The sequence below is a fragment of the Budorcas taxicolor genome, chromosome 7, assembly GCF_023091745.1.
Source record: "Budorcas taxicolor isolate Tak-1 chromosome 7, Takin1.1, whole genome shotgun sequence".
NCBI lineage: Eukaryota > Metazoa > Chordata > Mammalia > Artiodactyla > Bovidae > Budorcas > Budorcas taxicolor.
Window position 1 is genome coordinate 101,330,021 of NC_068916.1, and position 18,022 is coordinate 101,348,042.

Consider the following 18,022-nt stretch of genomic DNA (forward strand, 5'->3'; position numbering starts at 1 on the left):
TGTTATAACAGTAAGCATATACCCTGTGAAATTCTGCATGTAACAAAATAATAATTAACATGCTTTCTATTTTCATACTAATTCTTAAACCTCTTTTGGCTTTTATTTAATGTGTTTAGGGTCTGTTAGCTCTAGAAGGAGAACTTACGCCCATTCTTGTTCAGATGGTGAAAAGTGCAAACATGAATGGCCTTTTGGATAGTGATAGTGATTCTTTGAGCAGTTGTCAGCAACGTGTAAAGGCAAGACTTCATGAAATACTTCAAAGAGACAGAGATTTTACTGCAGAAGATTATGAGAAGGTGGGTCTTAGCAAATTCCTACACTGTCAAATATTATGCACACGGAAAAATGCATAAAACATAAACTCAGAGCTTGTTGTATTACAAAAGCAAAGGGACATACAATCCCTATACAGGGGGACAGAATGTTGGAACAGCTCTATGTGCACCTCTTCCCAGTTGCAGTTCCTTCTTATCTGCTAGAAATAACCACCATCCTAGCTCTGTATACTCATATCCAGAATGCTTATTCAGATTAGTACACGTTTGTAGCTCCCGTAGTCTTGGTTTGTATTTTTTAAGCTTCCTGTAATGGGATTTTTTTTTTTTTAATGTCTGATGCCTTTTTCTCAATATTATGTTTGTGAAATTCATCTATATTTTTGAGAATTTTCATAGTTGATTAATTTTCATTTCTATGTGGTATTGTTTTCAGAGGTTGGCTAACTTTTTCTGTGAAAGTCCAGATAGTAAATATTTTTACACCTTGCTGATCACATATACTTACTTGTTGCATTATTCTTTACTTTTTTTTAAACCACCTTTTAAAAATTGTAAAAACCATTTCTTAGCTCATAGGCTATTATAGGTCGTGTTTGGCCTACAGGCCATAGTTTGTTGATCTGTATTCTATTTTATGAATATGCTCCAATTTATATATGCTTTACAATATTGTTATAGTTTCGGGCTGTTACAGGTAATGCTGCCATGAATATTCATATACACCTCCTCGTGTAGATGAGCATGTTTCTATTGGTATATTATATTCTAGGAGGGCAAGTGCTGCACCCCGCAGTCTGCATATATTTCAGTATCAGTATATGATGTTAGACAGTTTTCAAAAGTCACTAAGCAATTTATACTTCCACCAGAAGTCCATGAAAATTGTCATTGCCCTACATAGTCTCTAGTCCCAGTATTTTTGAACTGTTCAATTTTGACTTTCTGAAGCGGATGTATGGTAGTACCTTACAGTGGTTTTAACATTCATTGACCATTTAGGTACCTTCTTTCATGAAGTCTGCTCCTAATTGGTCCTTTTTTACTACTAGTTGCCTGTGTTTGTCTTAATGAATGATAAAATTTCTTTGTATATTTTGGATATGAGCTCTTTGTTATGCATATTGTAAGTACTACCATCTACTCTGAGCCTTAATGATTTCCTTTGATAAAGTTAAGTTCAATTCAGTCGCTCAGTCGTGTCCGACTGTTTATGACCCCATGAACCGCAGCAAGCCAGGCCTCCCTATCCATCACCAACCCCAGGAGTTTACTCAAACTCATGTCCATCAAGTCGGTGATGCCATCCAGCCATCTCATCCTCTGTCGTCCCCTTCTCCTCCTGCCCCCAATCCCTCCCAGCATCAGGGTCTTTTCCAATGAGTCAACTCTTCGCATGAGGTGGCCGAAGTATTGGAGTTTCAGCTTCAACATCAAGCCTTCCAATGAACATCCAGGACTGATCTCCTTTAGGACGGACTGGTTGGACCTCCTTGTGGTCCAAGGGACTCTGATGACTCCTCTCCAACACCACAGTTCAAAAGCATCAATTCTTCGGCACTCAGCCTGCTTCACAGTCCAACTCTCACATCCATACGTGACCACTGGAAAAACCATAGCCTTGACTAGACAGACCTTTGTTGCAAAGTAATGTCTCTGCTTTTTAATATGCTATCTAGGTTGGTCATAACTTTTCTTTCAAGGTGTAAGCGCCTTTTAATTTCATGGCTGCAGTCACCATCTGCAGTGATTTTGGAGTCCAGAAAAATAAAGTCAGCCACTGTGTCCACTGTTCGTCCATCTGTTTCCCATGAAGTAATGGGACCGGATACCATGACCTTAGTTTTCTGAATGTTGAGCTTTAAGCCAACTTTTTCACTCTCCGCTTTCACTTTCATCAAGAGGCTTTTTAGTTCCTCTTCACTTTCTGCCATAAGGGTGGTGTCATTTGCGTATCTGAGGTTATTGATATTTCTCCCGGCAGTCTTGATTCCAGCTTGTGCTTCTTCCAGTCCAGCCTTTCTCATGATGTACTCTGCATAGAAATTAAATAAGCAGGGTGACAATATACAGCTTTGATGTACTCCTTTTCCTATTTGGAACCAGTCTGTTGTTCCATGTCCAGTTCTAACTGTTGCTTCCTGACCTGCATATAGGTTTCTCAACAGGCAGGTCAGGTGGTCTGATAATCCCATCTCTTTCAGAATTTTCCAGTTTATTGTGATCCACACAGTTAGAGGCTTTGGCATAGTCAATAAAGCAGAAATAGATGTTTTTCTGGAACACTCTTGCTTTTTCCATGATCCAGCAGATGTTGGCAATTTGAACTCTGATTCCTCTGCCTTTTCTAAAACCAGCTTGAACATCTAGAAGTTCACAGTTCATGTATTGCTGAAGCCTGGCTTGGAGAATTTTGAGCATTACTTTACTAGCGTGTGAGATGAGTGCAATTGTGTGGTAGTTTGAGCATTTTTTGGCATTGCCTTTCTTTGGAATTGGAATGAAAACTGACCTTTTCCAGTCCTGTAGCCACTGCTGAGTTTTCCAAATTTGCTGGCATATTGAGTGCAGCACTTTCACAGCATCATCTTTTAGGATGTGAAATACCTCAATTGGAATTCCATCACCTCCACTAGCTTTGTTCATAGTGATGCTTTCTAAGGCCCACTTGACTTCACATTCTGAGATGTCTGACTGTAGGTGAGTGATCACACCATTGTGATTATCTGGGTCGTGAAGATCTTTTTTATACAGTTCCTCTGTGTATTCTTGCCATCTCTTCTTAATATCTTCTGCTTCTGTTAGGTCCATACCATTTCTGTCTTGTCGAGCCCATCTTTGCATGAAATATTCCCTTGGTATCTCTAATTTTCTTGACGCGGTCTCTAGTTTTTCCCATTCTGTTGTTTTCCTCTAATTCTTTACACTGATCACTGAAGAAGGCTTTCTTACCTCTCCTTGCTATTCTTTGCAACTCTGCATTCAGATGCTTATATCTTTTCTTTTCTCCTTTGCTTTTCACTTCTCTTCTTTTCACAGCTATTTGTAAGGCCTCCTCAGACAGCCATTTTGCTGTTTTGCATTTCTTTTCCATGGGGATGGTCTTGATCCCTGCCTCCTGTACAATGTCACAAACCTCTGTCCATAGTTCATCAGGCACTCTGTCTATCAGATCTAGTCCCTTAAATCTATTTCTCACTTCCACTGTATAATCATAAGGGATTTGACTTGGGTCATCCCTGAATGGTATAGTGATTTTCCCCACTTTGTTCAATTTAAGTCTGAATTTGGCAATAAGGAGTTCATGATATGAGCCACAGTCTGCTCCTGTCTTGTTTCTGCTGACTGTATAGAGCTTCTCCATCTTCGGCTACAAAGAATATAATCAGTCTGATTTCAGTGTTGACCATCTGGTGTTGTCCATGTGTAGAGTCTTCTCTTGTGTTGTTGGAAGAGGGTGTTTGCTTTGACCAGTGAGTTCTCTTGGCAAAACTCTGTTAGCCTTTGCCCTGCTTCAATTTGTACTCCAAGGCTAAACTTGCTTGTTACTCCAGGTATTTCTTGACTTCCTACTTATTCATTCCAGTCCCCTGTAATGAAAAGGACATCTTTTTGTGTTTTAGTTCTAGAAGGTCTTGTAGGTCATCATAGAACTGTTCAGTTTCAGCTTCTTCAGTATTACTAGTTGGGGCATAAAGTTAGATTACCATGATTTTGAATGGTTTGCCTTGGAGACGAACAGAGATCATTCTGTCATTTTTGAGATTGCATCCAAGTACTGCATTTCGGACTCTTTTGTTGACTATGATGGCTACTCCATTTCTTCTAAGGATTTCTTGCCCACAGTCGTAGATATAATGGTCATCTGAGTTAAATTCATCCATTCCAGTCCATTTTAGTTCACTGATTCCTAAAATGCCGATGTTCACTCTTGCTGTCTCCCTGTTTGACCACTTCCAGTTTGTCTTGATTCATGGCCCTGACATTCCAGGTGCGTATGCAGTATTGTTCTTCACATTATTGGACTTTACTTCCATCACCAGTCACATCCACAACTGAGTGTTCTTTTCGCTTTGTCTCTGTCTCTTCGTTCTTTCAGGAGTTATTTCTCCACTGATCTCCAGTAGTATATTGGCACCTACCGACCTGGGGAGTTCATCTCTCAGTTTCCTATCTTTTTGCCTTTTCACACTGTTCATGGGATTCTCAATGCAAGAATACTGAAGTGGTTTGCCATTCTCTTCTCCAGTGGACCACGTTTTGTCAGAACTCTCCACCATGACCCATGACACCATGTAGAGCTTGGGTGGCCCCACACGGCATAACTGATAGTCTTATTGAGTTAGACAAGGCTTTGGTCCGTGTGATCAGTTTAGTTAGTTTTCTGTGATTGTGGTTTTCATTCTGTCTGCCCTCTTATGAATAAGGATAAGAGACTCACGAAGCTTCCTGATGGGAGAGGTTGACTGGGGGGGAAACTGCGTCTTGTTCTCATTTGCAGAGCCATGCTCAGTAAATCTTTAATCCAGTTTTCTGTTGATGCGTGCATTGTTTGGCCACTCACAGGCAAATCTGGTGCAGTCTCCCACTGTCCTCCAAAGTCAAATTCCCTGGGGCTTCTCAGTCCCTTTGCTGGATTCCCACGTTTGGAAATCTGTTGTGGCTTCTAGAACTTTCTTAACAGTGCAAGTATTTCTTTGGTATAATTGTTCTGTGGTTTGTGGGTCATCTGCTTGGCAGCCCTCTGGTGGGGCTATTGATGACCTCCTCCAAGAGGGCTTATGCCACACGCTGGGTGACCCCAGTCTGCTACAACCAGAGCTCCTGTCCCCATGGCAGGCCACTGCTGACCCATCCCTCCACAGGAGACACTCAGACACTCACAGGCAGGTCTGGCTCAGCCTCTGTGGTTCAGTGCATTTTAATGTATTGTTTATAATACCCTTTTTCTAACAAGGGGGTCATAGGATATGTCCATGTATGGTCTTCTGTGATTTTTGTTTTTTCACGCTCATTTATCTGCCATACAGCTAAAAATTGACTTTTATGTTTGCCATTAGATAAGGATATCAAAGTTGATATTTCCCTGCAACCATATGTACATCCAGGTGTCTCAACACCACTTACTGAAAAGACTATCCTTTCCCCACTATCTTGTAGGATCAGCTTTATCATATGTGTTTAGTTTCTGGAACATACTTCTTTGTTGGCTTTTGTGCCATTGAATGAGATCTCCCAAATCCTACATGGGTCCTTCAAGTTTTCTTGACTTTTCCTGTATTCTCATATGAATTTTAAAATAAGCTGGCCAAAAGTCTTATTGGGGTATTGATTTAGATTGAATTAGATCTTTAGTTTGTGGAAAAACATATTTTTTAAAAAATATTTGTTTTATAAACAGTACCTCTAAAACAGTTACTGTCTGTTGCTGCTATGTACAAAGTTTTTTTCATATTGACTTTATATACGTCAACTGTATTAAACTTATTTATTAACTTGGTAATTTATCTCAGTTTTTAAAAAACCTTTCCAAAGGATATCCACAGGTTTTTGTCTTCCTTTCCAATCTTTATGCTTTTAATTCTTTTTCTTGCTTTACTTTAATTGCTAGCACCATCAAAGCCATATTAAATTGAGTGGCTTTTCTGTGTTTGTTCATATTCTCAAAGGGGAAGCCTTCTTAACACTGTACATTAAGTATAATCTCTGTAGATTTCTGTTAAAAGTTTTTGTCATGACAAGTTTTTACATTTTATATTCTCTTTCTGTCTGTTAAATATATGATTTTGGAAAGCGTCTACCTTAGTTCCTAGAATAAAGTCATTTCAAAAATACCTTTATCACTGGTTTGGGTTTACTAATATTTTTGGTCAGGAGTTTTAAGAGTGTTTGTGTTCAAGAGTCGAATTGACCTTTGTTTTTTATCCCTGTTGTCTTTGTCTGCTTTCAATATCAAGATTATGCTGTTTTCATAAAATCGGGAGTCCTCCTTGGGGGGAATAATTCATGTATATATGTTTCATTGGATGTTTGGTAAAATTTACTGATAAATCCCATGGGCATTTTCTTTATGGGAAAGCTTGTACTTATGGTTCGTAGAGTAATTTAGTAATTTTTATTTATTGTATCTTGTGTCTGTATTATTACATTCATCTAGAAATTTGTTTATACAGTCGTCTTCAAGTTCTTTGTAATGTCTGCAGGACCAGTAGAGATACTCCTTTTTGTTTCATAATATTGTACAGTCTTTCTCCCTCGTTTTTTTCTTAATCACTTTTGCCATAGTTGATCACCTTTATTAGTCCTTAAAAGAACTGTCTTTCAGATTTATTGGTTCATTAAATTATATACTTGTTTTCAGTTTTATTAATTTTTATTGTTTAATTTATTCCTTCTACATCTACAGTTTTATTTTGCTGTAATTCTTAAAAACTAATATCCCTAGAAGGATGCTTATTAAATCATGAATGTTCTGTCTGTTCTAAAACACACATTCTATGTCATAAATTTCCCTTTATACACTGTTTTGACTGTATTCATAAATTGAGATTTATGCCATTTGGGGCATTTTCTAATTGTGATTTGCTTAATTATAGGTTATTTAGAAGTATACTAATTTCTAAAACTATACATTTTTAAGTTATTTTTTTGTTATTTCTAACTTTATATCATTTTGGTAGAAACAGACAGTCTTCCTGATATTTTTTGGTCTGTTTTTTCTTTCTTTCCTGTGGTGTGTCACATTTCCCACCTGTAATGGTGGGTTTTTCTTGTCTCTGTAGTCTCTTAATCTTTGTTATATGTTTTGATGCCATGCTATTAAGTGCATACAAATTAAGAGTTGGTATGTTTCAATGAATATTTTTTTGCCTCAGAATACTTTGTCTGAGATTAATATAGCTGCAAAAATTTTTTCTTTTACTTGGTGTTTGTATAATACCCTTCATATCTCTTTTAGTCTTTTCTGAAACTTATTTTTAGATGAATCTCTTAAAATCTACATGTAGTTTTTTTCAGTTTGTTATGAAAATCTTTGTTTAGGGCAATTATTTACTCAAATTTATGTATGAATCTAGTATCGTTTTAAGTGCTTTAATATTTATACTGCCTGTTTTTATTTTTCTCTCCTTTCTTGCTTCATTGGAATTGGTACTTTTTATTTATTTTTATTTCCCTGGTAGTTTTAATATTGTGTTTGATTTTATTGTTTGTTTTGTCATTACCCCAGAGGTAACAGTAGGCTTTAATGACATCTACCAATTGAATGTTTACATCATGCTCTTACCCTCTTCCTGGACAAGGCAAGGACTCTAGAACTAGAGTGTTTTACAAACTTATACTTGAATAAGAGTCATCTAAGGTCTTACTGAAAATGCAGACTACAGTTTATAACTTTTTTGAACCCCAAATGCAGAGTTTACCAGAGTTCTACCTCTGGAAATCCTGGACTTCACTTTTGTCCAAGCTTCAGTCGTTAGATTGACCCAAATGAACTAGTTCACCATAACAGAAAGTGGAATTCCACTTTACATTTTTTGTATTTATAGAAACTTATTTAGGGTTAAATTGCCAAGCAAAGTTTCAACAGTGAAAATTGAAACTGTTTTGTCATTAATGGCTTTTGTTGACTTGGAAGAAATCTCATCACAAAGGCATTTACATGGTGATTAAGAGCTCAGGTCTCTAGCCAGGTTACCTGATTTTTTATGCCACTGTTTACATACTGATGGTTTGATCTTGGGAAAGGTGCTTTAATCTCTCTTAAGTACCTCATCTGGAAAAAGCAATGATAATCATAGGGTTATTACTTGTCAATATGTGTCAAATGGTTAAACCATATTTTCAGATACCAAGTGAGTCAGTAAAATATCACTGTGTTAGAATCTATCTCTTTGTAAGATAGAGCACTTTTGTTAGATTTTCCGTGTGGATAATCTAATGTTAGCTAAGGCTTAGGATTTTTTTAACTTAAAATTTTTAGTTTTTTATTTCCTTCTCTATATCTGGGGATTTAATTTGTAGTTTGAATTTAAACTCCAACTACTAGAAAATTTTGTATATTCTCCCTTTGGTCAGTTGAGCATAACTAGATATAAAAATGTATATTCTGTTCATTTCTAGCTTACTCCATCTGGAAGCATTTCTCTTATCAAATCAATGCATTTAATTAAAAATCCTGTAAAGACCTGTGACACGGTATATTCCTTGATACAAAGTTTGACTTCTCAAATCAGACATCGAATGGAAGATCCCAAATCATCAGGTAAATATTTTGTTTTCCTTGGGTCAGAAAATAAAAATCACTATCCGATTGCTGTAAACATTTTAAAATAAGATGCACCAATCATAAAAAAGCTTTAATGCTATCAGTTCAGTTCAGTTGTTCAGTCATGTCCGACTCTTTGCGACCCCATGGAGCAGCATGCCAAGCCTCCCTGTCCACTGCCAACTCCCAGAGAGTTTCCCAAAACTCATGTCCATTGAGTCGGTGATGCCATCCAACCATCTCATCCCTGTTGCCCCTTCTCCTCCTGCCCTCAATCTTTCCCAGCATCAGGGTCTTTTCAAATGAGTCATTTCTTCACATCAGGTGGCCAGAGTATTGGAGTTTCAGCTTCACCATCAGTCCTTCCAATGAATATTCAGGACTGATTTCCTTTAAGATGGACTGGTTGGATCTCCTTGCAGTCCAATGGACTCTCAAGAGTCTTCTCCAACACCACAGTTCAAAAGTATCAATTCTTCAGCACTCAGCTTTCTTTATAGTGCAACTCTCACATCCATACATGACCACTGGAAAAACCATAGCCTTGACTAGACGGACCTTTGTTGGCAAAGTAATGTCTCTGCTTTTTAATATGCTGTCTAGGTTGGTCATAACTTTTCCTTCCAAAGAGTAAGCTTTCTTTTAATTTCATGGCTGCAGTCACCATCTGCAGTGATTTTGGAGCCCAAAAAATAAAGTCTGCCACTGTTTCCCCATCTGTTTGCCATGAAGTGATGGGACCAGATGCCATGATCTTCGTTTTCTGAATGTTGAGCTTTAGCCACCTTTTTCACTCTCCTCCTTCACTTTCATCAAGAGGCTCTTTAGTTCCTCTTCACTTTCTGCCATAAGGATGGTGACAACTGCATATCTGAGGTTATTGATATTTATCCCAGCAATCTTGATTCTAACTTGTGCTTCTTCCAGCCCAGTGTTTCTCATCATGTACTCTGCATAGAAGTTAAAGAAGCAGAGTGACAATACACAGCCTTGACGTACTCCTTTCCCAATTTGGAACCAGTCTGTTGTTCCATGTCCAGTTCTAACTGTTGCTTCCTGACCTGCATACACATTTCTCAAGAGGCAGGTCAGGTGTTGTGGTAGTCTCATCTCTTTCAGAATTTTCCACAGTTTATTGCTATATCTAAGTATTATTTGAGTTAATATATATCCAGCAAAATAATAATAGCAAAGTTGTAGTTGCTTTTAACTATGGTAGCGTGAGAAAGGTAATAAAACATTGTTAGTTGATTAATTATGTAGTATTACCATACAGTTGGGGCTTCCCTGGTGGCTCAGTGGTAAAGAATCTGCCTGCCAATGCAAGAGACAGGTTCAGTTCCTGGGTTGGGAGGATCCTCTGGAGAAGGAAATAGCAACCCACTTTAGTATTCTTGCCTAGGAAATCCCATGGATAGAGGAGCCTAGTGGGCTGTAGTCCATGGGGTCATAAAGAGTTGGACATGACTGAGTGAGTAAACAGCAAACAAAAAACCATACAGTTGAGCAGCAAACAGGCAGCATAATAATAAGAACAAAGCAATAGGAAGGTGATCTGTACTCTCGTGCTGAGAGTGGCTTAGTTAATAACGTGGGAAACTGATGTATATATGGAAAACATATGAAAACAAGTGGAGAAAGGTCTTTTATAAAAGCAGTTCCTAACCCATGTATTTATACCTTTATTCAAATCTACAAAATATATGGTTGCTAATAGTATATGCCTATGATGATGTTTCCTAGCTTGTTAACAAGTTTAATATATTAAAATTGTTATGCTGTTTTAGATATTCAGCTTTATCATAGTGAGACCTTAGAGCTCATGCTCCGTAGATGGTCCAAGTTGGAGAAAGACTTTAAGACAAAAAATGGAAGATATGATATTAGCAAGATCCCTGACATATATGACTGTATAAAATATGATGTCCAACATAATGGTTCCTTGAAATTAGAAGACACAATGGAATTGTACAGGCTTTCAAAGGCATTAGCAGATATAGTTATCCCTCAGGTAAGTAATTTCTACATATCAATTTTATGGTACTGTTATATAGATACTTTTAAAATATCTAGTCACTGTTAGGAGAGAGTTGGTTTGTGTGTCCCAGTAAACCTATAACTTTAAAAAGGAAATTGAGTCGTTATGAATTTACAAAAACTTGTATTAAATCACTGTTTGATTTTTTAATAGTTTGTAATGACTTTTTAAAATTTAAGAATTGATACTCTTAATTAAAAATAATTAAAGAACAAACAACTGAAAATACGATGGGATAAATCACTTTAGTATTTATTGAGCGTTTATTGTGCACATGCCAGTGGTGTGCTATGGGAATGAGTGCAGAGTGGGAGAAAAAGGTAGTTGTGTCTCTTTTGGAAGTTGTTTTTTTTTTTACTTTATGTGAAAGTAGTTTGAAAAGAATATTTAGAGGTCAAGATGTAAATAGTTATTTGTATGGAGTGGTAGAGGGATCTTTTCATTATAGGAGAGTAAAAATAAAGGTGTAGTAAAATTCAGATAACTGAAATTAGTTAGACATAGATTCAGATTGATAATAACAAGTCAAGTGACAAGTTGAGATAGGAGGTGTGTTAGAAGAAAATAGTGACAGATGCCGTTTGGAGATCTTTTATCACCTTCATTACTCAGAGATTATTTGGATATTGTAAAAGGGAGATTGGAGTAAATCACACATTTCCAACTGTGAACTGAAGTTAAAAAACAGGAAAATGAAGTACAATTGATTCTTGAACAACGTGGGTTTGAACTGTAGTGCATCCACCTACACGTGGATTTTTTCCGGTAGTAAATACTACAGTACTGCACAATCCACAGATCCATGAATGGTTGCATCTGCTGTGAATTCAGAGCCACAAATAAGTTACACTTACATTTTCAATGGCATGGAGGGTTGGCAGTCCTAACCTCCATGTTCAGGAGTCTCTGTACATAAAAAGTGTAAGGACTGTATGTTTTTAAAAAAGCCTCACTTAAAGATACTGATATATAGAAAACAATAGGGAGGTTCTTTAATAACTAAAACTGGAGCTACTGTATGATTCAGCAATCCCTTTCCCTACCATGGATCCAGAAAAGATAAAAACTCTTTTTTCAAAAAGATGCATGCACCCCAATGTTCATAGGAGTGCTGTTTATAATACCCAAGACATAGAAACAGCTGAAGTGCCCATCAGCATATGGTTCATTTAGGACATGGCGTATACATGTATACTTGCATGTGGAATACTACTCAGCCATAAAAATAACATACTGCTGTTTGCAGAAACATGGATGGACCTGGAGAGCATTGTCCTAAGTGATTTAAGTCAGAGAAAGACAAATGTTATATCACTTGCATGTGGCATCTAAACAAAATACAAATGAATCAATATTAGAAAGTGGAAGCAGACTCATATACATAGAAAACAAACTTACAGTTACCAAAAAGGAAGGAGAGAGGGGAAGGAATAAATAAAAAGTATGGAATATAAACTGCTATGCATAAAATAGATAAGTAACACAAATTTACCTAATAGCAGAGGATACTATATTCAGTATCTTGTAATAACCTATAGTGGAAAATAATCTGAAAAAATATATATATCAAACTGAATCACTTTGTTTCAATCACAGTTGAAACTAACATTGTACTGTAAATCCACTACAATTAAAACTGCAGTTTTCCTTTCCTAATATTCACAGAATGTCCATGAAAAACTATAGAGACTTTGAAAAATTGGGAATTCAGACTTCACGACTAAGTATGTGTGTACCTGTTAAAGTTTAGCTTATCCTTTCAGTATGAAAGAGCAACTTTTTTTCTTTTTGGTCAGTATATATAATGCAGATAATTTTAAATGTATAAGTCAGTGATTTGAAAATAAATTCATTTCAAAAGAGGGTAAAAATACCTCATAATATGCCTTTGGGACTCATTTTAAGAAACACAGACTTAGAAAACAAGAATTGACTCTCTGACAGCATCTTTCATTTGTTAAATAAGTTTTATTCTGCAAAACATTTTATTTTACACAATAAAAAGTTGTATTTTTATAACATTTTAAGATTGATATCAAAATAAACACACTAAATTCTGCAGAACTCGGTTTTAGCTACATGATATACATAGAAGATTATAGAACTAACACTGATTTGATTATATCTCTTTCAGCAGAGGTACTACATCAGCATCTATCTTTGTTATGAAATTCAAGAGAGAATTTATTCAGATTTTACTTACTGAAAAATTTGAGAAGAATGGTTCCTCTTAATTCTGATAAGCATGTAATTAGTTTGCACTGGAAGCATACATAAGACTGATTTTTTTTATTGCGTTGAATTGCTTTTACATTATTCCAGGCTCAATGCATCTTAGTTGTACTTACTCTTAAAATGAAGATTATTTTAAAGTATACTTTTAACAGATAAGCTGTAAATATGTGACCCTCTAAAATATTTTTTGTAGCTGTATGCATTTGACAAGGTAGGCTTTCAGTATATCTTAATGTCTCACCTACTTGGTGGCTAAATAGATACACATGATTTATTAGCATAATCATGTCTTGTACATGGCTTCTTTATTCTCAAGCCTTTTCTTTCTCAATTATGTATATAAGAATTCTAGAATTGGGAATGGAAAGTTTGTTTCTAAGACTTGGGCTCAAAAGAAAAGTTACATATTAATGAGTTTTGGATGATAATTTTTCCTCCTTTCATGGTGTATGTGTTTTAGGTACGTTACTTACATAGATGAAGAGAATTTTCACCATGTCCTTGTAATTTAAATATTTATAATGAATGTTTAATGCTTTTTAATTAAAAGAAACACTATAAGATTAGAAATAGTTAAGAAAAATTTGAGATATTTACCTCCAAAACTATTTGGTTTGACATTACTTACTGTGACAGAAACTTGGGATTTCCTCTTCTTTTTAATGGACATTTGAATTCAGTTACTTAAATTTTGTTACTAAAGTCTTCATAAATCTAAAATCATAGACAAGAGATAGACATTTTCAATCACTGAACAAATAACTAAAGTTGTAAACATGTTTAATTATAATGAAGCTGTAGTTTGTAATGAAAAAAATGAGAAATGTATATGTTTACTTGACAAAGATATTTCAAGCTTAGAGACTTGGTGACTCAGTCAAATAATGTATTAGTTTGGCTAACTTAGATTGAGAGAGTATCAGTATCTTTGTAAGAAAAATGTGTATGTATTCTGCTGTGCCTCAAAAAAAATCTGTTTTCACTCTTACACTGCATTGTTATAACTATGCTTTGCGGATTATGTAATTCTAATCACATTGTTGTTGCTCAGTTGCTAAGTCATGTCCAACTCTTTGCAACCCTATGGACTGCAGCAGGCCAGGCTTACCTGTTCTTCACTACCTCCCAGAGTTTGCTCAAATTCATGTCCATTAAGTCACTGATGCTATCTAACCATCTCATCCTCTGCCACCCTCTTCTCCTTTTGCCTTCAGTCTTTCCCAGCATCAGCGTTTTTTGTTACATATGATAAACATGATTTATTACTTTTAGTTAGTTTAACAGTTAATAGTTGTGATTATGGTATGTATTTTTGCTGTGATAGAATCAACTTTTCAGCCTCAGTCCTCTAAAAACCCTGGCAATCTAGTGGTTAGGACTCGGCACTTGCACTGCTGAGGGCTTGGGTTCAATCCCTGATTGGGGAACTAAGATCCTGAAAGCTGTGTGGCACAGCCAAAAAAAAGAAAGTACTTTAAAAATAGTCACAGTGGGATGTGACATCAAGCATCATGGCCGTGTAACATGCTCCCTTTGTCTATCCCTTTCAATCTACAACCAGTAAAATATATACAACTCAACAAAGGTGCCTCTGTGTAACACACCAGGGCACCACAAAATGCTGTCCATCTTATACCTGGAAGTAGCTGGGCTAGAAAACAGAGGACGTGCCTGTGTTGCCAGACCCCCGGTCCTAGTTGGCTGAGCCTTCTGCCTTGGGGGACACAGTAGCTTTAGGAGTGGTGGCACCCACGACTCCAGCATCTCAGCTGCAGTGGCACATGGCCGCCAGGAACTGGGTGTTAGCGGTCGTGGGGCCTGCAGCCCCATCCTTCCAGCCACGGAGGTCCTCCCACTACGGAGGCGAGAGCTACAGCTCTCACCACCCCAGCAGTGGCAGTGCCCCTGAACACTAACAACCTTGGACATGACAGGGGTACCTGTGACCCTGGCTCCCTTCCCCTACCTCATTTGTCCCCTTGTAGTGGCAACGCCTGAGACCTAGGAGACCCTGGACGCAGTGGAGGGGCTCCCTTTCCCGGCGGCCTAGGCAGAGATACTGGCAGCACCCATAGAAACAAGGCACCAGTAACCTTGGAGGTAACAGCAGCAACAAGGACACAGGGTGACCACACCTAGCAGATGCAGTGGAGTGTAAAAAGTTACTCAAATACAACCAGTAGCTTAAGAAAAACCAAAAGCTTGTGCTATAGTGCCACCTACTGGAGAAGAGATCAGGATTGCCTGGAGAAATACCAATAACCTCAGATATGCAGATAGACACCACACTTACGGCAGCAAGTGAAGAAGAACTAAAGAGCCTCTTGATGAAAGTGAAAGAGGAGAGTGGGAAAAGCTGGCTTAAAACTCAACATTCAGAAAACTAAGATCATGGCATCTGGTCCCATCACTTCATGCAAATAGAAGGGGAAACAATGGAAACAGTGACAGACTTTATTTTCTTGGGCTCCAAAAATCACTGTAGATAGCGACTGCAGCCATGAAATTAAAAGATGCTTGCTCCTTGAAGGAAAAGCTATGACAAACCTAGACAGCATATTCAAAAGCAGAGACATTACTCTGCCAACAAAGGTCCGTCTAGTCAAGGCTATGGTTTTTCCAGTAGTCATGTATGGATGTGAGAGTTGGACTGTGAAGAAAGCTGAGCGCCGAAGAATTGATGCTTTTGAACTGTGGTGTTGGAGAAGACTCTTGAGAGTCCCTTGGATTGCAGGGAGATCTAACCAGTCCGTCCTAAAGGAAATCAGTCCTGAATATTCATTGGAAGGACTAATGCTGAAGCTGAAGCTCCTATACTTTGGCCACCTGATGCGGAGAGCTGACTCATTAGAAGAAACCCTGATGCTGGGAAAGACTGAAGGTGGGAGGAGAAGGAGACGACAGAGGATGAGACGGTTGGATGGCATCACCAACTGGGACATGAGTTTGAGCCAGCCCCAGGGGATGGTGAAAGACAGGGCAATCTGGCGCGCTGCAGTCCATGGGGCTGCAAAGGGTTGGACATGACCGAGTGACTGAGCAACAACTGAAGAAGAGAACAAAAACTAACAAATGGGACTGCTGCTGCTGCTGCTAAGTCACTTCAGTCATGTCCGACTCTGTGTGACCCCATAGACGGCAGTTCACCAGGGCCCCCCATCCCTGGGATTCTCCAGGCAAGAACACTGGAGTGGGTTGCCATTGCCTTCTCCAATGCATGAAAGTGAAAAGTGAAAGTAAAGTCGCTCAGTCGTGTCCGACCCTCAGCGACCCCATGGACTGCAGCCCACCAGGCTCCTCCGTCCATGGGATTTTCCAGGCAAGAGTACTGGAGTGGGGTGCCATTGCCTTCTCCGAACAAATGGGACTACATCAAACTAAAAAGCTTCTGTACATTAAATATTGAAAAATTATCAAATGAGAAAAGATGTTTGCAAATCATATATTCAATTTGAAGGTAATATTCAAAATATATGAAGAACTCCTACAACTCAACAAAAAAACCAAATAACCCAATTAAACAGTGAGCCGAAAAGCTAAGAATTGTTCCCGAGAAGACATACAGACTGCCAAGAGACTCATGAAAAGATGTTCATCATCACTAATTATTAGGAAAATGCAAATCAAAAACAGAATGAGAGATTATCTCAGGCTTGTTAGAATGGCTATTATCAAAAAGGCAAGAAGTAACAAGTACTGGAAAGGATATGGAGAAAAGGGAACTCTGGCACCCTGTTGGTGGGAATGTAAATTGGTGCAGCCACTATGGAAAACAGTTTGGAGGTTCCTCAGAAACTTAAGAATAGTACTAGTGTATGATCTAGCTATTCCACTTCTGGGTATTTATCTAAAACATACGAAGAGAGTATATTGAATAGATGCATACAACCCTGTGTTCGTTGTGGCATTATTTACAATAGCCAAGACGTGGAAATTGCCCATTGATGAATGAATGGATGAAGGAGAGTATATAATACAGTGGAATACTACCCAGCCATAAAAAAGATACATATCATCTTGCCATTTGTGGTAGCATGGATGGACCTTGAGAATATTGCATTAAATAAGTCCTTCAGATAAAAATTGATACTATATGATTTCACATAAATGTGAAATATTAAAACTTTTTAAATAAGTGAGCAAACCTAGCAAAAGAAACACATATTTATAGAGAAAAGAGTAATAATTACTAAAAGGGAAAGGAGGTGAATTGAGTAAAGGGGGTCATTTGTATGGTAATGGGTGGAAGCTAAGCTTTTGGTGTTGAGCATACTGTAGTTTATACGGAAGCTGTATGCATGAAACATGTTATAAACCAACATTACCTCAATAGATTACAGAGTGAAAATAGCCTCAATGGTATGGTGGAAGATAAGGATATTTAAAGATTATAGTAATATTTGATATAGCTGAGTTATCCTTTGGAAATGTTTAAAATACTTTAGCATTTGCAAAGTTTTTAGAATTTATAATATTTTATATCTATTTTTATATGTACATTTTAATAAATATAATTAAATTTAAAGTAAAAGATTATATTTAGTATTAATATTCTCTTAATTAAGATGGTGACTGAACTGAACTGAACTGAGCAACTGAACTAAACTGAATAGAATTGAGATGGCACACATTTGTTGAAGTTGGAAGATCATTTCTTTGGTTATTTGTAGATAATGAAACACAGAGAGTTCTTTATAATAGTATTTGCAATATAAATTGCTGCTGCTGCTAAGCCACTTCAGTCGTGTCCGACTCTGTGCGACCCCATAGACGGCAGCCTATGAGGCTCCCCCGTCCCTGGGATTCTCCAGGCAAGAACACTGGAGTGGGTTGCCATTGCCTTCTTCAATGCATGAAAGTGAAAAGTGAAAGTGAAGTCGCTCAGTCGTGTCCTACTCTTAGCGACCCCATGGACTGCGGCACACCAGGCTCCTCCGTCCATGGGATTTTACAGGCAAGAGTGCTGGAGTGGGGTGCCATTGCCTTCTCCGATAAATTTTTCTTGGCCTCAAGTTTTTTCCAAATCATTAAAGCTAAATATACTTCATTATTCCTAATAGCTGATGAAATAATACTATTTAACCAAGTTCTCACATTTGGAAATGTGGCTTCCTTTAATTTCTTTGACCTTCCTTATATATATGTCTTTAGGTACAGTCAAGACGACTTCTTTAGCTCAAGATCTCTTTTACCAGCTTTCTT

General features: G+C 37.5%; 1 protein-coding gene across 1 annotated transcript in view; it reads left to right on the forward strand.

Moving 5' to 3' along the window:
* PPIP5K2 (diphosphoinositol pentakisphosphate kinase 2) overlaps positions 1-18,022 on the forward strand; it is a 74,116-nt gene that overhangs the window by 21,939 nt on the left and 34,155 nt on the right. Inside the window, exons 16-18 of the mRNA XM_052642426.1 lie at positions 120-302; positions 8,403-8,544; positions 10,335-10,558. Of these exons, the coding sequence (XP_052498386.1) occupies positions 120-302; positions 8,403-8,544; positions 10,335-10,558 (549 nt within the window). The remainder of the gene's footprint in view (positions 1-119; positions 303-8,402; positions 8,545-10,334; positions 10,559-18,022) is intronic.